At 56.4% G+C, this 23876-nt stretch overlaps 1 protein-coding gene across 4 annotated transcripts; it reads left to right on the top strand.

Annotated features, from left to right (window-relative positions):
- Window positions 1-322: 322 nt before the first annotated feature.
- On the top strand, window positions 323-21831 carry NRBP1 (nuclear receptor binding protein 1). Of its 4 annotated transcripts, none has more exons than XM_081186960.1 (19): window positions 323-486; window positions 791-1059; window positions 7587-7709; window positions 7971-8072; window positions 8159-8248; window positions 8512-8552; window positions 8887-8981; window positions 13543-13656; window positions 16831-16914; window positions 17886-17944; window positions 18293-18391; window positions 18487-18619; window positions 19807-19909; window positions 20075-20125; window positions 20284-20419; window positions 20502-20555; window positions 20652-20715; window positions 20815-20870; window positions 20961-21831. In XM_081186960.1, exons 2-19 carry the CDS (start codon window positions 814-816, stop codon window positions 21057-21059), a joined length of 1749 nt encoding a protein of 582 aa, XP_081043086.1. In that variant the 5' UTR covers window positions 323-486; window positions 791-813; the 3' UTR covers window positions 21060-21831. The 4 variants fall into 4 exon arrangements, with proteins under 4 accessions (XP_081043086.1, XP_081043088.1, XP_081043089.1 ...); XM_081186962.1 differs by lacking the exon at window positions 13543-13656 and adding an exon at window positions 12782-12805; XM_081186961.1 differs by lacking the exon at window positions 323-486 and adding an exon at window positions 627-633.
- Window positions 21832-23876: the final 2045 nt, after the last annotated feature.

Here is a 23876-nt window from a genome sequence, read left to right as displayed (position 1 = left end):
TTATTATTATTTGCTTGAGACGCGGGACCCTCGCCAAGGAAAGCCCTGCCTGCGCCGCTCCCGCTTGACAGGAGCCCTCCAAGCCCCTTTCCGCAGTGGGATGGACAGGGGAGAGGCCTCATCCCGCCCCGCCCGGCCCGCGGGCGCCTCCCGGGGAAGCCGAGGGGCCGGGCGCGCTTCCCGGAGAGTCCGCACTGCGCACGCGCGCCGCCGCCCGGCCGGCGAGCTCCCTGCCCCGCCCTCTCCTGCGGGCGCACGCGCACTCCGCTCCCCGTCCGCGTCGACGTCGCAGCCCGAGAGGCGCCAGGCGGAGCCAGTCCCGCGGCCAATCCGAAGGCGCTCCGCGGCTCGGCTCGCCCGTTCATTGGTCGGCGTCGGGTCCCGGCCCGCCTCGGCTGGCCTCGCTCCCTCCGCAGCGCGTGAGGCGGCGCGCGGCTCCCTCTGCTGCCCGTTGGCCCTCGCGAGCTGGAGCCCGGCCCGCGCCCGGTGAGTGGCCCGGGGGGGGGGAGGGGGGTCAGGCCCGGGAGGGGGCGCCCCCCCAGTCCCGCCCCGCCCTTCCCCGGTGGCCCAGGCCCCGCCCGCCCGCCAGGCCTCGCCCCGCCCCTCCGGCGCCTCATTCCCGGCCCGCGCCCGGTGAGTGGCCCCGGGGGGGGAGGGGGGTCAGGCCCGGGAGGGGGCGCCCCCCCAGTCCCGCCCCGCCCTTCCCCGGTGGCCCAGGCCCCGCCCGCCCGCCAGGCCTCGCCCCCCCGCCCCTCCGGCGCCTCATTGCCCTCCCTCCCGCCCGGTGCAGGTCGCCCCTCTCGGTTCCCGGCGATGTCCGAAGGCGAAGCCAAGCAGGCCGGACACAACAGCGGAGGCGGAGGCGGAGGAGGCGGCTCCGACCCGAAGGCCGAGGCGGCGGCGGCGGCGTCTGGAGCGGCGGGGCCCGGGATGACCTCGCTGTCCCCTCCGCTGGCGGCGGCCTCGGCGCAGGAGGAGGAAGAGGAGGAGGAGAGCGAGGACGAGTCGGAGATCCTGGAGGAGTCGCCGTGCGGGAGGTGGCAGAAGCGCCGCGAGGAGGTGGGAGCTGAGCCCCGGGAGCCTCCCCAGCGCGGCTCCGGAAAGGCCCCGGGAGGAAGAGGCGGCCCCTGGGCGCCCCACCGAGGCTGCTGCCCTGGCCCTGTCGGGGAGCCACCCCGGGAGCCGCCCCGGGAGGCGCAGCCGGCGGGCCTGCCCGGGCTCCCGGAAGCTTCAGGGACGGGGATCTTTCCCAGCCCTCCCTGGAGATCTCGGGAGCTGAGCTGGAGCCCCGCTCCTGGCCCACCAGCTGGGGCTCTTTGACAGGGCAGCGGACTCTCCTTCCTGGGAGGCTTTTAAGCAGAGCTTGGATGGCCAGCTGTCGGGGGTGTTTGAGTTGAGATGGGGGGGGCTGGACTAGATGACCCTCAGGGTCCCTTCCAACTCCACGATTCTCTTCTTCTTTGCCCCTGGGCCTCCTTGCTTCCCAGGTTTTCAGTAGTTGTGGACTTGCAGGGGGGCAGAGCAGTTTCCTGCAAGGTAGGACTCTGCTCTGTGATTCTCAGAGTCGGGCATCTGTGTTTGTAGCACAAAGAAAGGATGGTATTATTATTGATTTATATACCATTTAATGCTTGGATGGCTCCTGAGTGATTTATGAAATTTACTGCTGAACATAGAGAGGATCTAGGTGTCATAAAAGGACCTGGAAGAAACCAGCAGCTCATCCAGTCCAGCACCTGCCCCCCCCCCAAGGGCCAGACAGATGCCCCAGTGGGAAGCCCACAAGCAGGACCTGAGGGGGGGGAGGCAGAACATAGTTGGTGGTGTTACGGAAATTACCGGGGGGGGGGGGCAGTGGAAAGAGCTGCGTATGGCGATCTTCTGTTAGGCAGAAGATGGGGCAGACACCTGCTCTGTTGCTCTGGAGGGCAGGACAAGAAGCAATGCATGGGAATTGCAGGAGGGAAACAGATTTTTATTTCAACATTAGTAGAAAAGTTCCCAAGTGGAGGAGCTGCTTGGCAGTGGAACAGAGGTGCCGTGGGGGGGTGGGGGGGCTGGAGGCATCTGGACCACCATCCATCAGGGATGCAGTGAGCAGGGGTTGCGCAAGGTGGCCTTCAGGGTCCATTCCAGCTCTGATAATATTGGTTGATTTGTAAGAATGTTTATAAACCACCAGTTCATAATCATATCATAGCAGTGTAGGATGAAATAATTCAAACTCCATAAAAATTATAACTACCAAATCAATATTTTCAGCAAGTGACAAAATATTGGAATTTTATAAGCGTATTTTGTCAAAGGTTCCTTGCCTGCTTCATGTTTGTGTTGCTTCTTGGGGAGGGCGTGTCAGGCTGTTTGCAGATAAAGGGTCACTAGAGATGAGTCTGTCTTCTATTTCAGCCTCTGTTCTCTCTTGATGCATCATCCTTTATTTTATACCCAGTTCAGCACTCTCCTGCTTTCTTTCAAGGTGGCTGTGGGCTTTTCCCCCAGGTGGGATATAACGACAGTAGAGATGGACAAGTGACATGACAAGTAAATCTTACGTAAGATTATGAATGTAAGCGCATAAGGAAGCATTCAGTATTTGGTATTAGAAGCTGAATGCCGATCTCAGTGTTATGTGCAGATTTAGATCAGAGTTGCTTATGAATAAAAGAGCTCAATAAAAATTAGCAGTTGCAGGTCTGGCCAGCTGAAACTCAAGCTAGAGCTTAAAATAAACAGAATTTCAAGGTCTGGGCCAATCCAAGTTTTCACCTGGCACCAAAGCGAGAATAAAGACTACCGCAGGCAATCCTTTCTGGGGAAAAGAATTCCGAGAGAAGTGGTGGCTCTGAGGCTCAACTTACTGGTCAGACAGGTTTATGTAGGAAAGATTAGGGGCTACAACTCCCCTTAGCACCAGCCGGCCAGGTTAAGGGACGGGGAGTTGCTCTGCAGGTACTGTGGAACTCTCACCTCCTGCCATCCGTCCCACAACACCTGGAAGGCCACAGGTTCCCCAGCCCTGCTGTAGGTGTCACGGTTCAAAACTGTTTAGAACATTTATAAGCTAAAAGTAACACCTTCAAATGTGCTCAGATTAGAACCAGAATTTGTACGCATGTAGCTCCTGGTGATATTCTCCATCCTTCATCCCTTTTAACAATTCTGATGCTATATTCTGCAGTCCCTCAACTTCCTGAGCAATGTTCTAAGACAGCCTTGTACACAGCTGTGGTCTAAACCACTGGGCCTCTTGGGCTTGCTGATCAGAAGGTTGGCAGTTGGAATCTGTGTGACGGGGTGAGCTCCTGTCTCTTTGTCCCAGCTCCTGCCAACCTAGCGGTTCAAAGGCACACCACGCAAGTAAATAAATAGGTACGGCTGTAGTGGGAAGGTAAACGGCGTTTTGGTGTGCTCTGGTTTCCATCATGGTGTCCCATTGCACCAGAAGCAGTTTGGTCCTGCTGGCCACATGACCCGGAAAGCTGTCTGTGGACAAAGGCCGGTTCCCTCGGCCTGAAAGCAGAGATGAGTGCCTCACCCCATGGTTGCCTTTGGCTGGACTTAACCGCCCAGGGGTCCTTTATCTTTACCTTATACAGAGCTCTTTTCTCTCTTCCCCTGAAGCTGGGCACGGCCAGGTGGTGTTCAGTGTGTGTGCATTTAATTCCAGTCACCCACCCAGTACTTCTCTCTTCAAGGAACATGGCACTGTTGTCTTCAGGGACTTTATCCCATTTCCATAGGTTGCCTGTGTGAGCTGCCCTTTCCCTAACCAGAGCAATGCCGGAACATACCGGAAACTCCTGTTTGGGTGATGGCTTTAGTAGGCATTGGTAGAAATGGCACCAGCTGCATCTAGAAGCTTTGGGAGCCCTGACTTGTGGGTGCAAAGGTGCTTTGCCGTTTCAGGTTGTGGTGCCACACTCGGCTTCCATGCCCTTTCAGGAATTGAAAGGCTTGAAAGCTACGGCTGCCTCCTGCTTCCTTGGCTCATGTTCCAGGAGAGGGTCCTCTCCCCAGGCCCCTGGGTGCCAGAAGATGTCCCTTGCTTGGAAGGGACTTGTTGCTCACCCAGAGGCTGAATCGTCCTTTGGAAGATGGGAGGAGGTTGAGCGCACAGTTCACCTTTTTGTGCCGGCTGGCTGAGGCTGAGAGTGGCAGGATGGTGACTAGTTTGACCAGCCAAGGCTGACTGACTGCTGGTCTTGGGGGGCAGCTGACATGCCCGCTTTGCACAGGGCATTCCTGGGGCTATCCTGGCTGTCTTGTGGTCTGGAGCCTTTGATGGAAAAGCCTCCCCTCCCAGGGAGCAGTTCAAAATGGCCAGGCCTTTTACACTAAAATGTGATCAGAATCTCCAGAAAGACTGGTCATCGCTAGCCTGGCCTGACTCCTCTTTGGCCTCTGTCAGAGTTGGTCCCGAAGCTGGAAGTGAAGAGCAGGGCGAGCAGTTTGAGGGCCGGAGACCAACACAGGAGGCCTTGTTTGGCTTCCAAGGGGCCGTGCCTCTGGGTGGGGGAAGTGTGTGTGTCCGGAGAAGAGGCGCCTTGGAGGGAGAACAAGGTGGGAAGGAATTTGGCCAGGCTCTCCTGGAAGCCTTGTCTGATGAGCCTTTCTGGGGTGCAAAGTGGCCTGGGAGCTTCCTTGGCCATGGGCTTGGGTTGCCCTCCTCCCCTTCCTTTCCCCAAATAGATCTGCCTGCCAGCAGCCCTGAGTCTGGGGGCCTTTTTTGCTTGGAGGCAGTTTGGCCCTCCCTCTTCTTGCAGCTGCTCTCATTCATTGTTCCCTTGCCCCTCCCTCCTTGGCTGGGCTGGGGGGGGGGCGTGTTGCTAGACATCTCTGGGCAGATGGCGAGGAGCCTGCCTACCAGCCCTTTCCTATTCTGTGTCAACTCACTTTGGCTGACTCACTGTGGCTTGACCTGGGGAGGACTGGAGGAAGTGGCTGTGCCCCAGAAGAGGGTTGGGCCCTGGGGAGGAATGTGGCCCTGATGCAAGGCAGGCTGCTGCGTCATCTCTGTTGCAAGCTGGGGCAGGGAGGAAGCCTGGCTGGCTGGGCAGGGGCAAGGGAAGCAGGCCTGAAAAAGAGGCAGCGTGGGCCCCAGAGGCCTCCTGAATAGAAGGACCAGGGGAAAGATTCCTGCCCTCTTCTGCAGCATCAGGAAGGAGGTGTCTCTCCTGCCTCTGCGTCACTCTGGGGATGGATGGGGAAAGCCCACCCAGGGAACCTGTCTCTGCGCAAGGCTCCAGGCTGCGGAGGCAGCAAGAGGGCCTGGTGCCTTTCTGCACCCTGGCTACAGAAGGAGGAGTCTTAGGCAAGCCATCAGCCAGGCAGCTTGTTCCAGGTGTGGGTCCAGCCAAGCCTTGGGGTGCCCCCAGCCCCCTGGCAGCCAGAGGCAGCTCTTGCCTTCTGCAGAGGAGGAGGAATCCTGGCCCATTCTTGCTCCCTTGCCTCTCCCCTGCTTGGGGAAGGGGCCAGCCTGGTGGGCTGAGGCCTCTTGCTCTTGGCATTGCTGCTTTGGCCGGTTTCTCCCACGCCACAGGGACAGGGGAGACGGCAGGCAGACCCACCAGAGGGAAGCCCACCTTTCAAGGGATCCATGGGCACTGTAGACCTTTCAGCCAAGCATCTGTCCTGGCAGAGCTGGGGGAAATTCTTGCAGTGTGAATTGTTCAGGCCAGAAGAACAAGAGGAATGACTTCCACAAAGCCTGGCCTTCCAGTCTTCTGGATTTGTTTCTCTTCAAACATGTAGATCTACCTTTTTTGGCTGGAGGGCCATATTGGCCCAACCCTCTAGGGGAACAAGTGCCCACAAACTTTTTGTTATCATAGGATCGTAACTTGGTAGTTTTTTGTGTTTTTTTAAGTGTTGCAGGGAAACAAAACCTCTGGCATCATGCCATCACAACCGGGGGGGGGGACCCATGGGAGGGGGGGGTTGTTATCAGAGTTATGGCTAATTGAGGCATGGCAGGCTTTGTGGTCCCCAGGGATCTGCATTGGGCTCAGTACTGTTTAAAATTATTCTGAATTTTCCAGGTTTTTGCCATTATTTTATCATCAGCATCGGCATCAATTCAACTTACATCCCATTCTTTCTCTCAAAGGTGCCCAGGGTGGCAAACACATCAATAGCAATATCATTTAATTTAATTTAATTTAAAACAATGAAAAGCATTCCCCCCCCCCAACAGGGATTTCAGGAAGAGCATTTCAGCCATCAAATGCTTGGGGAAGCAGGAATGTTTTTACTTTCCTCCAGAGAGTCAGTGATGAGGGAGGCAGTCTCCATAAATGACCCATAATTGCTCATGGTGGTGAAATTCCAAGCATGTTGTGAAGAGTACCAAAAGTCTTTTCCTGTACCCTAGTGTCAGAACATGTCAGGGAAGCTTTTACTGTTTGATGTTTTATTGTGTTTTTAATATTCTCTTGAGAGCCGGCCAGAGTGGCTAGGGCAACCCAGTCAGATGAGTGGCATATAAATAATGAAATGAAATGAAATGAAATAAAGTAATAAAAATAAAATAAAAGAACAACCCCCCTCCGATGGGAACCCTGCAAGCACAAGACCCATCTCTTCTGTCAGAAAGCTCTTCCTGGCGTTGAGTTGGCATCTCCTTTCTTGAAACTTGACTCCACTGGTTCAAGTCCTTCCCTCCAGAGCAGGAGAAAACAAGCTCCTTCCCTCTTCCATGGGGCAGCCCTTCAGAATATGGCTTGAATATGGCTTTTGTATCTCCTCTCAGTCTCCTCTTTTCCAAGGTAAACATACCCAGTTCCCTCCACCATTCCTCATAAGGCTTGGTTTCCAGACCCTTGATTATCTTGGTTTGGATATTTAGTCAACCATGGTTTTCGTAGAATCACAGAACTGTAGCGTTGGAAGGGACCCCAAGGGTCATCTAGTCCAACCCCCTGCAATGCAGGGGTCCCCTTTAGCATTATGCCATTCACTTTCTTCTTTTCCAGAGTCCTTACTCCTTTCTGTTCTGCTTTGGGCAAGATTTCTGTTCTCTGAATGAAGGCACCCTCTGTCATTAAATCTCTCTGCTGGACTGGTGGGGGTGCATTTCCTAATCAGTGGTCTACATTCTAGCTGAGCTGTCATCATGGTGTTAAATAGCCACTGAGCACCTTGGGGAAACTTCATCGTCTCAGTTCTTAACTGATCCCCACATTTTTAGGTTTCCCCCTTTCAAACTGTCTTGTGCTGACTTGGCAACCTTCTAGTCGTGTCTTGAAATTGATAAATGTCAATGAGATTGAGATCTTGCCCCAGATCCTGGGCATCACTCAGGATAAAGCCCAGGCAACCACCCCCTCCAATTGGTTCCAGGACTGACTTTCTCAGCCACCATCATTTAGGGTACGAGAGCTTTTTGACTCTTTGTGACATGAATCTCTGCTGTGATTTTCAGAGCAGCAAGACTGACTTGTCAGGAAGAGGTCTTGGAGCAAATCTTTCTGGGCTGCTCCTGTCCTCAGGAGTTTCCTGACTCAGGCGTGGGGGTCTCCGCAGGCACTAGCTCCTCATCTCCACAGCTCCCTGAATCACTGCTTTTATTTTTGCCCCTCTCCATGCAGGTGAATCAGCGCAATGTTCCTGGGATTGACAGTGCTTACCTGGCAATGGACACAGAAGAAGGGGTGGAAGTGGTTTGGAATGAGGTCCAGTTCTCGGAGCGCAAGAATTTTAAGCTTCAGGAGGTTGGTGAGCCTGGGATGGGAAGGATGGGGAGTAGGTGGGCATCGTGCTCAGGACGCCTGGGAGGTAGTGGCATAAATCCCAGCAGTGCAGAACCCTGTGGGAAGACTGGCTAGCCTCCGGGGGGGGGGTGGCTGCTGCCTGTCCAGCCCTTGGGGGTTCTCTCCCAGCACTGCACCCGTCTCTCCACGGCTGTGAGGCTGGGGTAAGCAATGGGCTCTCCTCTTGCTGGGGTCTGGCATTCCTCTGCTTTGTCCCTCCAGGAGAAGGTCAAAGCTGTCTTTGACAACCTGATCCAGCTAGAACACCTGAACATTGTGAAGTTCCACAAGTACTGGGCAGATGTGAAGGAGAACAAGGCCAGGGTAAGTGGGGTGCCCCCCCCCACGTCTTCCTGATGGGCTTGTGGAGAAGCAGCAGCAGCAGTTGGTGACTTCCTTCTCCTTCCCAGGTGATCTTCATCACTGAGTACATGTCCTCTGGCAGCCTGAAGCAGTTTCTGAAGAAGACGAAGAAGAATCACAAAACCATGAATGAAAAGGTGACCCTCTCTTCTTTCTCCTCCCTCCTCCCTCTGCTCCTGGGTCCCAGGCCTCCTGCTGGGGCCGTCCTGCCTTTGAGCTTCCTTTGGCCAACCCAGAGCCCCAGAAGGACAGGAGGCTGGGGAGGAACCAGGAAGTGTCTGGCCTGTTCCTTCTGAGCGGCATGGAGGGAAGCAAGGAAATAAGGAAAGTATTTGCCTGTTGCAGTCAAGCTGCCTGTTGTGGGCGTTGCTCAGAGCCTCTTCCTTTTCTCTGTCTTTAGGCCTGGAAGCGCTGGTGCACCCAGATCCTGTCTGCTCTCAGGTACATGCTTTGAATCCCTCAAAGGCTTTGGGAGTCTGGCGGCGCATGCCCCCTTTGGTTCTTCCGAGGCCAGGGTGGAGAGCGGTTGCTTCCGGCTCCCTCTGGCAGTTGTGGCAGGACTTGGCTTGCCGCTTTGCCAGCCTGCCTGCCTGCCTCCCCTCCTTCTCAAGCTGACTGAGGGTAGGAGAGTGGTGGCTGTTGCTCTCTTGGGGAGTCCCTGGCAGCCTCAGGCACAAGGCCTTGGTTTTGCCCCTGTGAAAGTGGCCTTTTGTTGGGGGCGGTGAGTGCTGGTGCCAGCCTCTTGGGCCCACCATTCCTTGTGTTGCCGTTCCAGTTACCTTCACTCCTGCGATCCCCCCATCATTCACGGAAACTTGACTTGTGACACCATCTTCATCCAGCACAATGGGCTGATCAAGATCGGGTCAGGTAAGCCTCTCCTCCGGAGCCACAAGCCAGTGATCTAAAGAGTCACTGGAAAGGGAAGGAGCTCCCCAGAAGGCCCAGGGGCTTGGTGGGCTCCTGCTGCCCTGCTCACCTGGGATTCTGAGCCTCAGCGGGTGCCTCTCTCTGTAGCCTTCATTGCTGACTTCTGGAAACCTCCTGGAGAACTCTGCCACCTGGATACGTGTGGCCCTGAGCAGCTAGTGCTGCTGCTGCTGCTGCTGCCGCTGCTGCTGCCACCACCTTCTCAGGCTTCCCAGCCCCCAGCTTCCTCCCACCCCACGCTCTGTGCCTGGACAGGCTGCCCAGACCATGGCTGCCTGCGTCCCTCCAGGGCATGGGGCAGGAAACTGCTTCCAGGTGGCCTTTGGTCCCTCCTTCCTCTTCTTGCTGCTTCCCTGCCAGCCGGTTAGCCAGGCAGCCGGGGCTTTGAGGAAAGGGAAGGGCAGCTGGAGTGCTTTGCCCAGCTGTCTTTTGGGCATCCCCAGCCCCCGAGAGCTCTGAGGAGGAAATGGGAGAGCTCCCCCTGGGCTTTTTCTGGGGCTCTCCCACTTCTGGGAAATCTCTGGATTCTCTTGAGAGCTCCTGGGACAGACTAGCCAGAACTCTCTTGTTGCCAAGGGCAGTTAGGTTGGCTTTCCTGGCAGAAGACAAGGGCTGGGACTGCAATTTCCTGGGCACTAGGAGAGACCTGTGGCAGTTAAATGGGTAGGAAACCCATCACAGTGTAGAGCTGCCAAGGGATGCAAGTGTTGGGGTGTGTGTGTGTGTGTGTGTGTGTGTGTGGTGCATGGCAATGGACTGCTGGCCTCTGTGGTTTCAAGTCCTAAAACTCCTTTGAGAACAAAGCCCTTCAAAGGTGCCTGCAGTTCAGGGGCAGCCAAAATGTCACCCGGCTGAGTGCAGAGGCCTTGTCTGGTAAACTGCCTCTGAGGCTGGAGATTCTCTTCTGGACTTTGAAGGGCCTGTCCCACCACCACCCTGTGACTTTGCCTTTTCCTGCCCCCCCCCCTGAAAAAAGGGGTTCAGGGTGGTTGGGGTTTTTCCCAATGGAGTTTTGCATCACCCTTTTCTGTAAACGGCCCTGGGAATTTTTGTTGAAGAGCAGCATAGACCTTTCTAAAATGAACAAAGGTGGCCTCCCTGGTTTCCCCTTTCCTCCTCACAACAGCCCTGTGAGCGTTCCACCTAGACTCATGTCCCTACCCTTGTCACAGTGAGTTCCATATGTTGCGAGGCAGGGAAGGGTCCAGAGACCTGCCCCCAGTGATGCTTTTGCCAAGGCTGAGGAAGACCAGCCCTCCTGGTGGAACAGAGACTCTTCTGACGCAAACTGCAAGATTGACTGGCCTGCTTGCTCTGCGCTTGGGATGCCTTTGGCTGAGTGGTGGGCAGAGAGTTTTGTGGGGATGCCAAGGTGTGCCCAGTCTTCCCTGCTGCTGCTGCTGCTGCTGCGCCTGCAGGGCCATCGCTTGGAGCCACTCGTCTCAGGATTCTGCCCCAGCGTAGAACAGACTTCAGAACCTTCTGGAGTCTTGGCCAAATTTTGAGCAGAGGTTCTCCCCCCCCCCTTTCAAGAAAATAATGTGTGTTCCAGTTTTCAAGAATTGCAAAGACCACTACAGGGCAAAGAGCTCACAATAGTACCACCCTCTTATTTGCATTGTACAAGTTTGGGTCTACGATATTTCATCCAGACCAGACCAGCCATAAGGAGCTGTGGACCAGTGACATCTTCTGGCCATCTCTAGTGGAAGAAACCCTCACTGCTTCCAAGAGAAGAGCCTTTCCTGGCATGCTATGTGGGTGAGAGAGAGCATGGATGAGGCCCCTGAGGTGCTGGGACAGGGAACTCACTCAGGCTAGAAGAGCCACGCTTGGGATTGGGGAACTCCAGGGCGGTGGCGGCTGGCAACCTTGCACAATGCTCAGAATCCCCCCGGGCACAAGAGAGGGGTCTCTGCAGTTGGGCCAAGATGCTGCCACCTGCCCTGTGGCTCCGGATCATGGCAAGCTTCTAGCCTGCCTCCACACGGGGACCAACGCCGCTTCTGCTTGACATCTCTGGTGGAGCTTATCTCACTGGTGTTCCTGAAGCAGCTGAGTCCAGGGGGTGAAGCACCTGCTCTTTCAAACTCTCTTGCTCTCCGGGACATGGCAAGGGGCAGCAAGTGCTGTGATTTAGGAAAGCTCCACGGCACCATTTGCGCCTGCCTGTCGGGATCTTAGTAGCTGGTGTGGGAGGCCAGCAAATTCCCTTGGCTCTCCCCTCTGAGGCTCATTTGAGAAGAGGGAAGAGAAGAAAGCGCGGCTGTGGTGTGACTGGCATCTGTTGTGTGGATCTGGCCCTGCAGCAAACTCGGAGGCCTCCGCCTGCCCCATCCTCAACTGGTCCTGCTTCAGTCCCCACGGAACTGGGTGGCTCCTTTGGGTCCCACCTGCACCTGGGCATTGGCACGCTGGGCTGGGCACAGACAGCAGAGGGAGAGCCTCCCCCGCCTGCCCCTCGCCACCTTTGGCTTCCTGGCTGCCACTTCCCCACAACCTCTTGATGAGCCATTTTTGTACTTAGTGGGGAATTGAACGGGTGGTTGTCTTATGGGTTTGGTCAGCTGAAGCTGGGGAGGAAATCAGGAGGTGGGCCAGTACTTTGTCCCGCCATTTTCCCTTCCCTTGGGCTGGGAAGAGCTTCAGGGCCTGCAGTGCTGCTTGGGAGGCTCTGCTTGGCTTCGCCACCTCCTCCCCTAAGTCTGGGAGCAAGTGGATGTAGGCTTGGTTGTGGTCCCAGCACCTGACCCCTGACCTTAGGATCCCCCCTCTGTCCTCCGCGTGCACCTTCTTCAGAGACATTTCTCTCTCCCTTCATGCCTCCCCCCAAAATCTGTTAAGATTCCCACCCCACCCCCCAAGTCAAAAAAATCTTTGGAAAAACCCAGAGCCCTTTTCTGCCTCTTTCCCTGCCTGTTTTCTCTTCCCTCCATCTCCACTCCCAGCCCCATTGATAATTCAGGGGTGGTGGGGAGCTTCTTGCAGTCCCAGTGGCTGGCAGTTTTGTCCAGGAGGTTCCCACTGCTCAGCCCCACCTGAGGCTGCCTGTGAGGTGTGCAGAGGAGGCCTTGAAGCTGGGGGGGGGGAGGTCAGGGGGGCTAGTGAAAAGAGGGGAGGCTGCTGGACTCCTGGACTGGAGAGGCCTCTGGGCTTGGCTTGGCTGGGGGTCGCCAGGCACTCTGTGGAAGAGGAGCTGCCTTGGGGAGAGGACTTCAGGCCTCTGTTCCCCCATGACCCACTGGGAATCGGGGGGGCGGTGCTTGGAGCTGACCTGGGGGCAAGGGAGATAGGAAGGCAGGAAGGATCCTGCACTACTAAATCGCGTGCCCTGGGGAGGGACTTCAAGAGAAGCCCTCCCCTTCCCCACCCCACTCCCTTGGCAGGGAGTCTCTGGTCTGCTCCTGGGCCCAGGTGGTGGCTGAGCCAGAAGCAGCTCCTGGCCGTGCTGGCCTGGTCAGCGCCTTTTCCGGATGCCCTGCTGGGGTGGCCAATGGGCAGCTTCTTGGGGGCTGAGCTCTGTCCTGGCAGGAGCAGGGAAGGGCCTTGTCCCAGGAGCCCCCCACCCTCCATCGCCTTCCGCTGTGGCTGGGTAGGCAAGGACCGCCTCTCCCTGCCTGGTTGTTGCGGCCGTGGGCGCTGTGACTGCTGAGGTGAAGGGCTGACCTCTCGGCGCCCGCCATGTCTGGTTTTACTTCCTGCTTTTATGGGCTGCCTCTTTCTCTCTCTCTTGCCAACAGTCTTTCATAGGATTTTTGCTAATGGTGAGCAAATCTCTCTGCTCTGTGATGTGACTGTGATCTTTGGAGCATCTATCTATAGAGATATAGATACGAGAGCATCACTTTGTGTATTGGCATATATGACGCTCGTTTTCCTCCCGGTGAAGGCTGGCACCTGGGCTCTATGTAGCTCCACCCCAGTCCTGTTGGGGCTCCTCGTGGGGGGTGGGGGGGCTGCCTTTCTGCTGCATGGCTGCCTCCTGCATGTGTCCTGGGCTGCTTGTGCCTGTGGAGAAGCTGCTGCCGCCCTTGCAGCCTCCTCCTCCTGCGCTCGTGGCCCCGGGGGGGGGGGTCCTGCTTGCTGTTTGCTTGTGGCTTTGCTGCCTCCTCCTCCAGCTCCCTGTGGCCGGCTGCTTGGCAATGGGTCGGAGGCGTGTGGCGGAGCCTGACTCTTGGGAGCTGTGTGCCTGGTGTCGCCTGCGCAGGGGCCCGGAGGTGCTTGGGAGACCCTGGCGGAGCCTTGGAAGTGCTTGGGCCCTGCAGCTGCTCTGCTGCCGCCCCCTTTGGGGAGCTGCCTGCCTTAGTGGTAGGGAGGTCTGCCTTGGGAAGGGCCTTCTCTTGCTTCCACTGCCAGCAAGGAGAAGACACAGGGCTGGCGGAGAAGGCCAATGCCTGGTGCAAGACGAGCTGTGCCCTGCAGGCGGTGAGACGGGGGCCCTGGGGTGTCCTCCCCCCCCCCAGCATGGCCAAGGACTGAAAGAGCCCTTCGCTTTGGGCAGGCCAGAAATCCTTGGGCACCTTGGTCCAGGCGAGCTCAGTGGAGCGGAGCAGGTGGAAGCTGGACGGGAGCAGGGCCGAGAGGAGAGGTGGCGCTCGTGGCGCAGAGGCGGCAGGTAACGCCAGGAGGAGGAGGAGGAGGAGGAGGGTGGCCAGGGCGCTGGCGCTGCTTGGGCTGCATGCAGGGGGCATGTCTTCTGTGGAAGGGAGCCTGGGGCAGGAGCGGAGCTCAGCTTTTCTCAGGGCCCCCGTCTCTGGGGTGGGTGAGTCTGGGTAGTGTGCTCAGTGAGTCTCAGGCGTGGCTGTGTCTCTTGGCGAGGTTTTCATGGGCTGGGAATGAAATTCCAGGGTCTGTCAAAGGCCTTGCCCTGCCCAGAGGCAGAAGGAAGTCTGCAAACCAAGCCCGCTTGCTTCCTGAGAGTACCACTGGACAGTGCATTTGATTTGGACACTTGAAGCACTACGTCTGGCAAAGACATGGCAGCTACATTGGAGGGACCTCTTTGGGGCTGGGGGCGCCTGCTATGCACACCCCCCCCCCCCGGTTCCTGGTGGGCCAGCCTTCCCCCGAAGACACTTTCCGGAGGAGCCAAGGTGGCGGTAGGGGGCTGGGTCTTCATCTGCCACACACACAGAGAGAGAACACTTTCAGGGAAGGGAAGCCCAAGCTTATTTGACTGCTTTAAGAAAGTGAAATGCTTTGAGCTGGATCCCAAAGACGGTGGGCAGCAGGAAGATAGCTGCCAGCTGTGTTGGCAAAGGCTTGCCTGGGCAAAAGTGAGCCCAGCGCTCCAGGAAGCTGAAGGCCCTGCCGTTCTCCGCAAGAGGAAGGACAGAAGCTGCCCTCTTCCAGTCGAGAGCCGCGTGGCCTTGTCTCTCTTGCCTGATGCCAGCAGCTCCGCCTTGCTTCGTTTGCCTGCTTGAGAGCCTCAACCGCAGGTGCTGCAACTTGAATGCCAGACTTTGCTCCTGAAAAGCATGTTCCCCAGCAGAAGGGAAGCCTTTGAGCAAGTTTCCCATTTTTGGCATGAGGGATAAAAACACCTTTCTGTGACTAGAATACGCTTGCTGTGTACGGAAACTCTGCAGACAGATGGGATTAGCACATGCAATTATATTTGGTGGCATATTTCTGAAATTAAAAATATAGGTACCTTACATTTATTCTGATCAGGACAAGTGTGCCTGAGCTTTTGCTGGTTGAGAGACTGGGAGCGTCCAAACCATGGGTAGGCAAACTAAGGCCTGGGGGCTGGATCCGGCCCAGTTGCCTTCACACTCCGGCCCGCAGACGGTCCAGGAATCAGCATATTTTTACATGAGTAGAATGTGTCCTTTTACTTAAAATGCATCTCTGGGATATTTGTGGGGCATAGGAATTCATTCATTCCCCTCCTCCAAATATAGTCCGGCCCCCACAAGGTCTGAGGGACAGTGGACCAGCCCCCTGCTGAAAAAGTTTGCAGACCCCTGGTCCAAACCCTTGTGTACATGTCTGGCCCCCTGTGTAGAGGCTGAAATTAAAACTAACCAGTTCTAACACCTGGTGGAAACCCAAGGAGGAGAGGCCAGGATATCGTTCCATGGGTCAGGAGTGGAGTGGGAGATTTGGCTTTGGGGGTCCCTGGGGGGACAGGGGAAGCAGCAGGACTGGGGAGTGCTTTTGTGGAGCTTTGGAGCGAAGTTTTAAGTAAAAGACAATTATATATACAAAACCATCAGGTGGGAGGCTGGGGCAGTGGCTGAGAGGGGAAGGTCCATTCTGTCTGCTAGGGTGAAAAGCACCATTTTAAGCTCAAGTCAGTCTTGAAAATGGAAAGCAGAGAACATGAATCCCGGCAGTGACCCAAGCGCAAAGAAAACGTTGAAGGGTGCCAGTCAGGATGTGTTTGGCTTCAGGGTCTGGGAAATGACCTTTAAAACCACATCTGAACTGCGGGGGGTGGGTGGGTGGGTAAATTTGGGGCTCTTCTAGCAGGCGCCTCTGGCCATTGAAACCACTAGGCTGGTCATTTGAGTTGCGTTGAGGTGGTCCTATGATGGTTTACTGCTTCCAGAAGGGAGTCTGGGGCACTTTTGGAGGACGGGAGAGCTTTGCAACAAAGGAGGTGGTGGCAGCAGCTCACGGAGCTCCAGCTTGCCTGAACTGAGCATTCCTGTCATGGAGTCTTCCTCTGCCTTTCCAGGCCAAAATTGAGCTTCCTTCTCATGTGCAGGCTACCAGGTCACAAGCTGGATTTTAGGGGTGCTTTGCCGCAGGCCATAGCTGGTGTAATCTTCCCTTCTAAGGCAGCAGCAGCAGCAGTTGTGTTAGAAAGTGGCTGGTACTGCGTCTGGCTTTGGGTGCCGAGGAGGAGGAGGAGGAGGCTTGGTGCAGCTTCTGCCCCAGCGTCCATCTCCTCCTGCTCATCGCTACTACCCTCAGGGTGCCCACCAAGTCCTGCCCTCTGTGTGGATCCCTGCTTTGGGGCCTGGGTCTGCGGCACCCTTGGCCCCAGGGCCACTGCCCCCTCCCCTTGGCATTTCTAAGGCGACTGGGCTGTTGGGATCTTTGCTCTTGGGTGGTGCCTCTTGAGTGAATGGATGGGGCAGCAGTGGAGGGGAGGCAGCTCTCTTTGGTGGGGAGACAGAGGCTGGTGCAAACCTGATCAAGTGGGAATCCCCCTCTCCATTGCTGGGCTTTCAGGAAAAGGCCTGGAGCCGGCCTGTGTGTGTGTGTGTGTGTGTGTGTGTGTGTGTGTGTGTGTGAGAGAGAGAGAGAGAGAGAGAGAGAGAGAGAGGTGAGGACTGTCTTGTCTGTACCCTTCCCTGTCATTCAGGTGTCTGTGGGTGGGTCAGTGTGGGTGTCTGTGGAACACCAGCTGCTGCTGCTACTGCTCAGGCCCCCCCTACTCTGCAGCCCCTTGTGCCTGCCTTAGTGCTGGTTCAGCTGACGCTTCTCTGCAGTGGAGACCCAGGAGCAGCAGAAAGGACTTCCTCTGCCTTCTTCCTCCAGCAGTGCTGCCTTGCCCCCCCCCCCCGGCTCCCCATGGGCTCATCTGCTTTCCCCGGTGGGGTTGCTTTGGCTGCTGGGGCTTGGAGCTCACCCAGGAAAGATGGAAGATCTGGAGGAGCACGTGGGCCTGCCTCCCCCCTTTGCTTCTGAGCTGCGCCTGCCCTTGTCTTGCGCTGGGACTGGACTGGGGGGCAGCAGCTGTGCCTGAATGCCCTCTGCCCGCCCCATGAGAGCAATTTGGGAGGGAGGAGGCGGCTCAGCCCCTGATTCCTTGCTGTTTCCCCCCCTCTTCCAGTGGCCCCAGACACCATCAACAACCACGTGAAGACGTGTCGCGAGGAGCAGAAGAACCTGCACTTCTTTGCCCCGGAGTATGGCGGTAAGAAAGGCGGGAGAGCAGCAGTTCATTGGGGGTGAGGAGGGAGGGCTGAAGTGGCTCATCAGGGTTGGTGTAATTTTCCAAATTACACCAAGTTTCCATGTCTTGAGGCCCCCCCCCCTCCATGTTTAGTTTCTGTTCAGAGTTTGCACACCAGCTACACTGGGTGGCTTAGATACCAGTCCAAGGCTAAATGCCCAGAGCATGACTCATCCACCCTTCCTTTCTCTAAGGCAGTGCTTTTCAGCCATGTTGTTGGACTACAACTCCCATCATCCCTGACCACTGGTCCTGCTAACTAGGGACAATGGGAGTTGTAGTCCAACAAGAGCTGGAGACCCACGGTGGAGAAATGCTGCTCTGAGGAACGTGTATGGGCAGAGGCGGCTATAAAGCTGAGGTTGCATTCAGGAGCGTTGCCAGGAGTGTGAGCTCTTCCCTGAGGAGAGCTTTTGCTCAGTGCGAGGTGTTGGTGGAGTAGCTGCAGGTTACATGCTGTGTGGTTCAGGGTCAAGTGCAAGTGGATTTCTCTTGTATCTTCACAAGGTCTCCTTCTAAGACCAGAAGAATGGTATTCTAGTAGGTTAGCTCATGTACCAGCCTCTCTTAAAGGTTCATGTAGCTGAGGTGTTTATGCTTGCCTTGTGCCATGAGACAATAAGCACTTTAAACTGAACTGAGTGGGAAAGGAGGTTTCTTAACTGGGAACTCTGGGAAAGACTGGAAAACAGGAAAACTCTGATACTCTAATAGAAGACTCTCCTGGATTCTGGAGCTGTGCATACTCTGCTGTTTGCCCTGGTCAAAGTGGGGCGTAGTATCAGCTACAAATGGTGGCTCCAAGTCTGAACAGGTTATGGGCCAATAACAACTGGTAGCCCCCCCAACTTCCCAAGCCCGATGACTGACTGGCTCTGAATGGCCATGGCCAGCCAGCCAGGGGGGTCCTGATTCCTGGTTTTGTGTTCCAGAAGTTGCACATGTGACGACCGCGGTGGACATCTACTCCTTTGGGATGTGTGCGCTGGAGGTGAGGCAAGGAGAGCTGTGAAGAGGGAGGGTAGGGGGGCATAGCTGCTTCCCTCCCAACCTCGAATCCTTAGGGGAAGGGGTGGCCTGTTTGGCATCTCGACAGGGTGAGGAGTGCACAGTGCATCTCCTTGTGTCGTGAAGGGGGTGTCATTTGGTCTCTGAAACCTCCAGGAACAGAGGAGAGAGAGACCCATCTGGAAAGGAGAGAGCCAGTCCCCTTTCTCTCCCTCGTTGTGTGTGATGGCAGCCGGTGGAGCCCTTTGGTTCCTCCGGGATTGCAGCATGCCAACTGTGGGGCTCAGCCCCCCCCCCCCACTGAGCTGTGCTTCTTCGGCTGTCCCTGCAGATGGCGGTGCTGGAGATCCAGGGCAATGGCGAATCCTCTTACGTGCCCCAGGAAGCGATCAACAATGCCATCCAGTTGCTGGAGGATCCCTTGCAGCGGGTGAGGCGCCCCTCCCCTCCTCCCTCCCTCCCTCCCTCCTGGGACGGGCACAAGTCTCGGCCTTCACGCCTTCTCCTTCCTTTCCCTCCTTCCAGGAGTTCATCCAAAAGTGCCTGGAGCTGCAGCCCAGCAAGCGACCCACGGCCCGCGAGCTCCTCTTCCACCAAGCCCTCTTTGAAGTGCCCTCTCTGAAGCTCCTGGCAGCCCACTGCATTGTGGGCCATCAGCGTGAGTGGAGACTGAGGGGGGGGTGCCCAGGGAAGTGGCTAGGGAGGCCTAATCCCTTCCTCCGGAAGCAGAGAGCAGAAGCAGCCAAGAGCACTGAGCAGAGCGGCCCTTGCTGGGTCTGGCCTGGAACCTTTGGCCCTCCGTGCCTTCCCAGCTCCTGGAGAGCTCTTTGGGGCAGGGTCTGGGGCTTTCTCAGCCCCGAGGGCCCTTTGAGCTGCTCTGACAGGTGGCCCTGGGTGGGTCCCCTCCTTCCATGCACCAGCCTGGCCCTCAGCTGGTGCTGTGATGCACATCTTGTGGTGCCGCGTTCTGCTTGGGGAGCGGTGGGGGCCCCCGCCCCCCACTCTGAAGGCAGGAAGTCCCTGGACCACTTTCTGGCAGAACCTGCAGTTTCAGAAAGGGGCTTGGGTTGCCACAGGGGAAATAGCTTCCCCTAGGATCCATTCGTCCCTCACCCCACTCTGGTTGCTTCTCTTCCTAGTGCTCCTCCTCCTCCTCCTCATTTTCCCAAAGCTGAAAAGGCCCAATTATTTTCACATTCCGTTTTTAGAGAAGGTTCCCAGTATCTTGGTTGGCTTTTTCCACGCCCCTTTCCTGCCTCTATGGACAGGTGCTAGGATGTTGGCAATACGAAAAAGCCTCGAACTTCAGTTGCTCTCATAACACACTAAGCCTGGCGTTTTTCTTCCTGCCATCACTCACTGAGCGTGTTTTCCGCTGCAGCCCAAAGGCCTCTCCCATTGGCCAGACCCTGTCAGTTCGGATCCCATGGGGCATCTGGGAAGTGTGGATGTTTCTGCCCCAGAGGCCACTTGCTTCGCTCTGACTTCCACTGCACTTCTTTCAGCCAGTTTGGCGAGATCCTTTGGGGGCTCTTTGCAAACCACTTGGGCTTCCTTTGTGCTGAATAGTTTGGCCACCTTTGATGGCTCAGATCATTTCTAGTCCAAGTCATAGAATTGGCCCTTGGACAGCCCCTCTCCTGCCTTCCATCAACTGCGAGAACCGTCTGCGCTTCCTGTCCTCTGTTAACCCACCACCCGCCCTTCATAGGAGGCCAGGAGTGTCCTTTGCCTTCCTTGCAGAGGGCGAGGGGATGTTTGAATTGTAGGTGGGGAGGGGACCCTAAGGGGCATCTAGCCCAGCCCCCTGCAACCTTCCTGAAAGACTCCTTTGCCTCCTGACAGACATGATCCCAGAGAACGCCCTTGAAGAAATGACCAAGAACTTGGACATGAGTGCAGTGTTGGCTGAGATCAACCATGCTGACCGCGAGGGCGTCCGCATGATGTGAGGCTTCTCTGAGGGGCTGGGAATGTGGGGAGGGGGAGGGCAAGCAGTGGGTGTCCCTCTGGCCCCTCCCCAAGAGGCCAGGGAGGAGAGCAGACACCAGAGAATTTGCATTCAGCATGGAGGTCCCCCCTTATCTAACTCCGTGCTTTCCCCACCGCACAGCTTCTCCCAGTCCCCAGCCCTGGAGCTAGACAAGTTTCTGGAGGATGTGAGGTGAGAATTTTCTTCCACCGCCTTCTTGTGTGCCAGGGAGCCTCTCCTGGTCTGACCAGCCTGGACCCTTGCCTCCTTCCCTTCTCTTCCACCAAGTGGAAGGCCTGCAACTTTGCTGTCCCCCTGGGGAACAGAGCCTGACCCCTCTCCCCCTCTAGGAACGGCATCTACCCCCTCACGGCCTTCGGCCTGCCCCGCCCTCATCAGCCGCAGCAGGAGGTGGTGACGTCTCCCATTGCGCCCCCATCGGTCAAGACGCCCACGCCAGAGCCTGCAGAAGTGGAAACCCGCAAGGTGAGTTGCAGGTCCTGGAGCCTGGCCAGCGGGCACAGCCAGGGCCGACCCCCCACTCACTGCCTCCCCTTGCCTCCCGCAGGTGGTCCTGATGCAATGCAACATCGAGTCAGTCGAGGAAGGGGTGAAGCACCATGTATGTACCAACCTGGGCTGGGGGGGGGGGTGTCTCTTCTGCCACGCTGCCCTACTTGAAGGGGCCAGGGACTGACTTTGGCTTCTCTCTGCCCAGTTGACGCTGCTGCTGAGGCTGGAAGACAAGCTGAACCGACACCTGAGCTGTGACCTGCTGCCCAGTAAGTTCTGCCCTCCCTCCCTCCTGGCTGGGCATTGCTGGGCAAGGGAAGCCCTCCTCCTCCTGACTTTCGCTGCCTCCTCTTCTCCCCCTCTCCCAGGTGACAATATCCAGGAGCTGGCGGCCGAACTGGTCCAGCTGGGATTCATCAGTGAGGTAGGATCCTGCCCACTGGCAGGCTGGGTGGGTGGGCTCAGCCCATGAGTGGGGCTCTCACTGGCCTCTCCTTCCCTCTGCCCCTTGCAGGCTGATCAGAGCCGGCTGAGCTGTTTACTTGAAGAGGCCTTCAGCAAGTTCTTCTACTCGCGGAACGGAGCGCTGGCGGCCGTCACCGTCTCCTCCTAAGGGCTGCCCCCATGCCAGCAGTGCCCGGGCGCTGCCTCCGCAAAGGGCCCCCTCCCCCCGCAGGCCGCTGCTGCCACCGCTGCACAGAACCAGCTTGGCTGTGCCTCCTGCATGTGCCGCAGCCGCCAGGAGCCCTGCAGACAATCGCTGCCACCATCGGGAGGGGGGCAGGAGGGAGGGGGCAAGGCGGGGAAGGGGGGCTGTGTGCCTTGTCAGTATTATTTTCCCCCCGGGGCCAGTGGCCTCCCTCTCCCCCCGGCTCTCAACGCATGGAGTTTTGTTTTGTTTTGCTTGAATTGTACAGAGGTTTTTTTTTGCACAGCACAGAGATGTCTGTCTTGTTATTTAAGGGGGTGGGAGGGAGGGAGGGGGGAAGAAGAGTAAGGTTGGCTCCTCCCCCTGCCCCTCCCCCTCTCTCACATGCTTTCCAGCCCCACAGTCACCCCCTTCTCTGGCAGCCTCACCCTCCTCTGGGCGGCCCTTGCTTGGCTGCCCTTCTTGCCCTGGGTTGTGCAGCAGAGGCACCTCCTCCTGAGCCCTGGAGAAAGTGGGTGGGCAGGTGGGCACAGTGCCATGAATGTCGCAGGTGCAAGAGGCAGCCAGCAGCTGGCCAGACACCGCCCCCCCCGAGCTGGATTCCCCTCCCTCCCCCCCTCCCCAACAGGGCTGGGGCCGGTTGCTCAGCGACGGGCACCCATTCCCATCTCCAGAGCTGAGGCTGCTCCAAGTGTTTGTTTCTGTTCCTATTTTTAATAAACTGTTTTGTAAATAAGCCACAGTGTCCTCATTGTCTCTGGTCTTTGAGGAGGGGACCAGCCCCCAAGGGGAGTCAGCCTTCTTTCAAGGCCCCCTTTGAATACAGAGAGCTGCAGGGAGCAGCTTGCGCCTCGTGCCTCTTCAGAGAAGTACTTGGGCTGGGCAAGGCTGGAGGAGCGGGGGGGGGGGACCCCCAGCAGGCAGCGGAGGAGCCCTCCCTGGTGGACTCTTCTTCCCTTGCGGTTTTTAAATGGAGGTCAGATGGTCATCTGTCAGGGATTCTTCAGCTGTGATTCCTGCACTGCAGGGGGTTGGATCTTCCATCTCTATGAGCCCTTCTGCACTGAGGGCCAAATTCTCTCCTCCCCTTGTAGCCCTGGCAGCAAGGGGGGGCAGCAAGTGTGCTGCTGTGTGGAGAAGAGAAAAACCGCTCCTTGAGGCTGCATCTCAGGCAGACAGATGTTAGTCCTGTAGAGGAGGAGCTGCTGCTGCTGCTGGAGTCCTGCAGGTCTCTACTTTTTGAGCCCCCATGGGATGTTAAGGCCCCAAAGCCAGAGAGGAGGAGGCCTGGAAGCCTGGGCAGGCAGCTGGTGAGCTTCAGACATTTCCACTCGCCTTTTTGGCTGTTGCTGGCTAGAGAGCTTCTTCCACACAGTGACTGACACTGCCAGTGGCAAGGAGTTCCCTCAATAGGAGCAGGGACGCGAACTTATAAAAAATATTGGGGGGGCCCCCGGGAAAGCTCATGAATAATAAATAAGCTCATTAATATGCAAATAAAGTGGCGCCTCCTCCTCGTGAGCGAATAGGGGAGAGCGTGCTGCGCCTATTAATCAGCTCCGAAGGAAATTGGGTGGAGCTTTTGCTCGGGAGGGAGGGCAGGAGGCATGCAGCCCGACCCTGTGCATTTTGGGCTGGGGGAGGGGCGGCGATGGCGCTCTGCTGAAGGGGCGCCGGAGATTATTGGGGGGGCAGAGCCCCCCCAAACGAATTTTTGAGGGGGCTCGGGTCCCCTCAAGCCCCATGGAGTCGGCGCCTATGGATAGGAGCCAGAAAAAGGTAATGCTGCATACATTTTTTTTAATTATTAAAGCTTTTTTGATACAACAGGAGAAAGGTGGGGAGAAAGAAAAAAAGGGGGTGGGAGAATAAAACAAAAAGGGCTTCTGATTCTCCTGTCTGTTACATAAAAAAATTCAAAACATTCATTTCATGACAACATCCAACTACCATAAACCAGTATTTTTCCAGTGTTCAAACCAAGATGTGTTTTCCTTTTTACACAAAAAGCCCAAAAGGGGTTCCCAGTTAAGGATATTGATAAATGTCAGCAAGAGTTTGTCTCAAACATTTATCAACTTTGTCCAACAATTTCACCAACCATGACTCTATATAAAATAATGATAAATCTCTCCCTCTGCAGGTATAAGCATCTCTCCACTGTGAATATAATTTAATACATTATTGCATATCCATTGGTCCGCACCCAGTTCTGTCTCTTCAATTTCCACTTTGTATTTGCCGTGTTTTCCACCTTATCTAGTATTGACTCTTCCATTTGTGTTTCCATTTTGCGTTTCTCCCAGTCTTTTCCAAAAAACAATGCCAGAGATTTAATAGCTTTACCTCCTGGGATCACTCCAAATCGTAGATAGAACTCTCTTCTCAGTTCCACTGATGTCAGATTATCCAGATATCTTTTCATTTATAACTGTTTGTTTTCCAGAATCCCAGCTTTATCATTTAGTGGTTCTTCCACTTCATCAGTTGCTCCTTCTACTTTTGCCACAGTTTAATCTCTCGGTCCTGCCAGTTTTTTGTTCTCTAGGCAGGTTTCCCAAACTTGGGTCTCCAGATCTTTTTGGAATGCAACTCTCGTCCGAAAAACACCCGCAGACCCCCGTTTGGGAAACGCTACTCTGGAGCTTCTGTGTCCTTTCCGACCCCTTTCCCCACTTCCATCGGCTCTCGCTTAGTTCCCTCCTCTCTTCCTTCCTCGCTGATCTGATGTTCCTCGTCCTGCAAAGATGCGCCGAGGGGGCCCCGCAAAAGGCCACCTTT

The sequence above is a fragment of the Podarcis bocagei genome, assembly GCF_964188305.1.
Source record: "Podarcis bocagei genome assembly, chromosome: 3".
In the NCBI taxonomy this organism is placed as follows: Eukaryota; Metazoa; Chordata; class Lepidosauria; order Squamata; family Lacertidae; genus Podarcis; species Podarcis bocagei.
This window is presented reverse-complemented; position numbering and strand designations above follow the sequence as displayed.

Excerpts from the sequence above, each read along its gene's own strand:
- NRBP1 (XM_081186960.1), top strand. The coding sequence starts at position 814 with ATGTCCGAAGGCGAAGCCAAGCAGGCCGGACACAACAGCGGAGGCGGA. Across the intron at positions 7,710-7,970 it reads AGAATTTTAAGCTTCAGGAG|GAGAAGGTCAAAGCTGTCTT; the intron begins GTTGGTGAGCCT and ends TTGTCCCTCCAG. Across the intron at positions 20,556-20,651 it reads AGGAAGGGGTGAAGCACCAT|TTGACGCTGCTGCTGAGGCT; the intron begins GTATGTACCAAC and ends CTCTCTGCCCAG.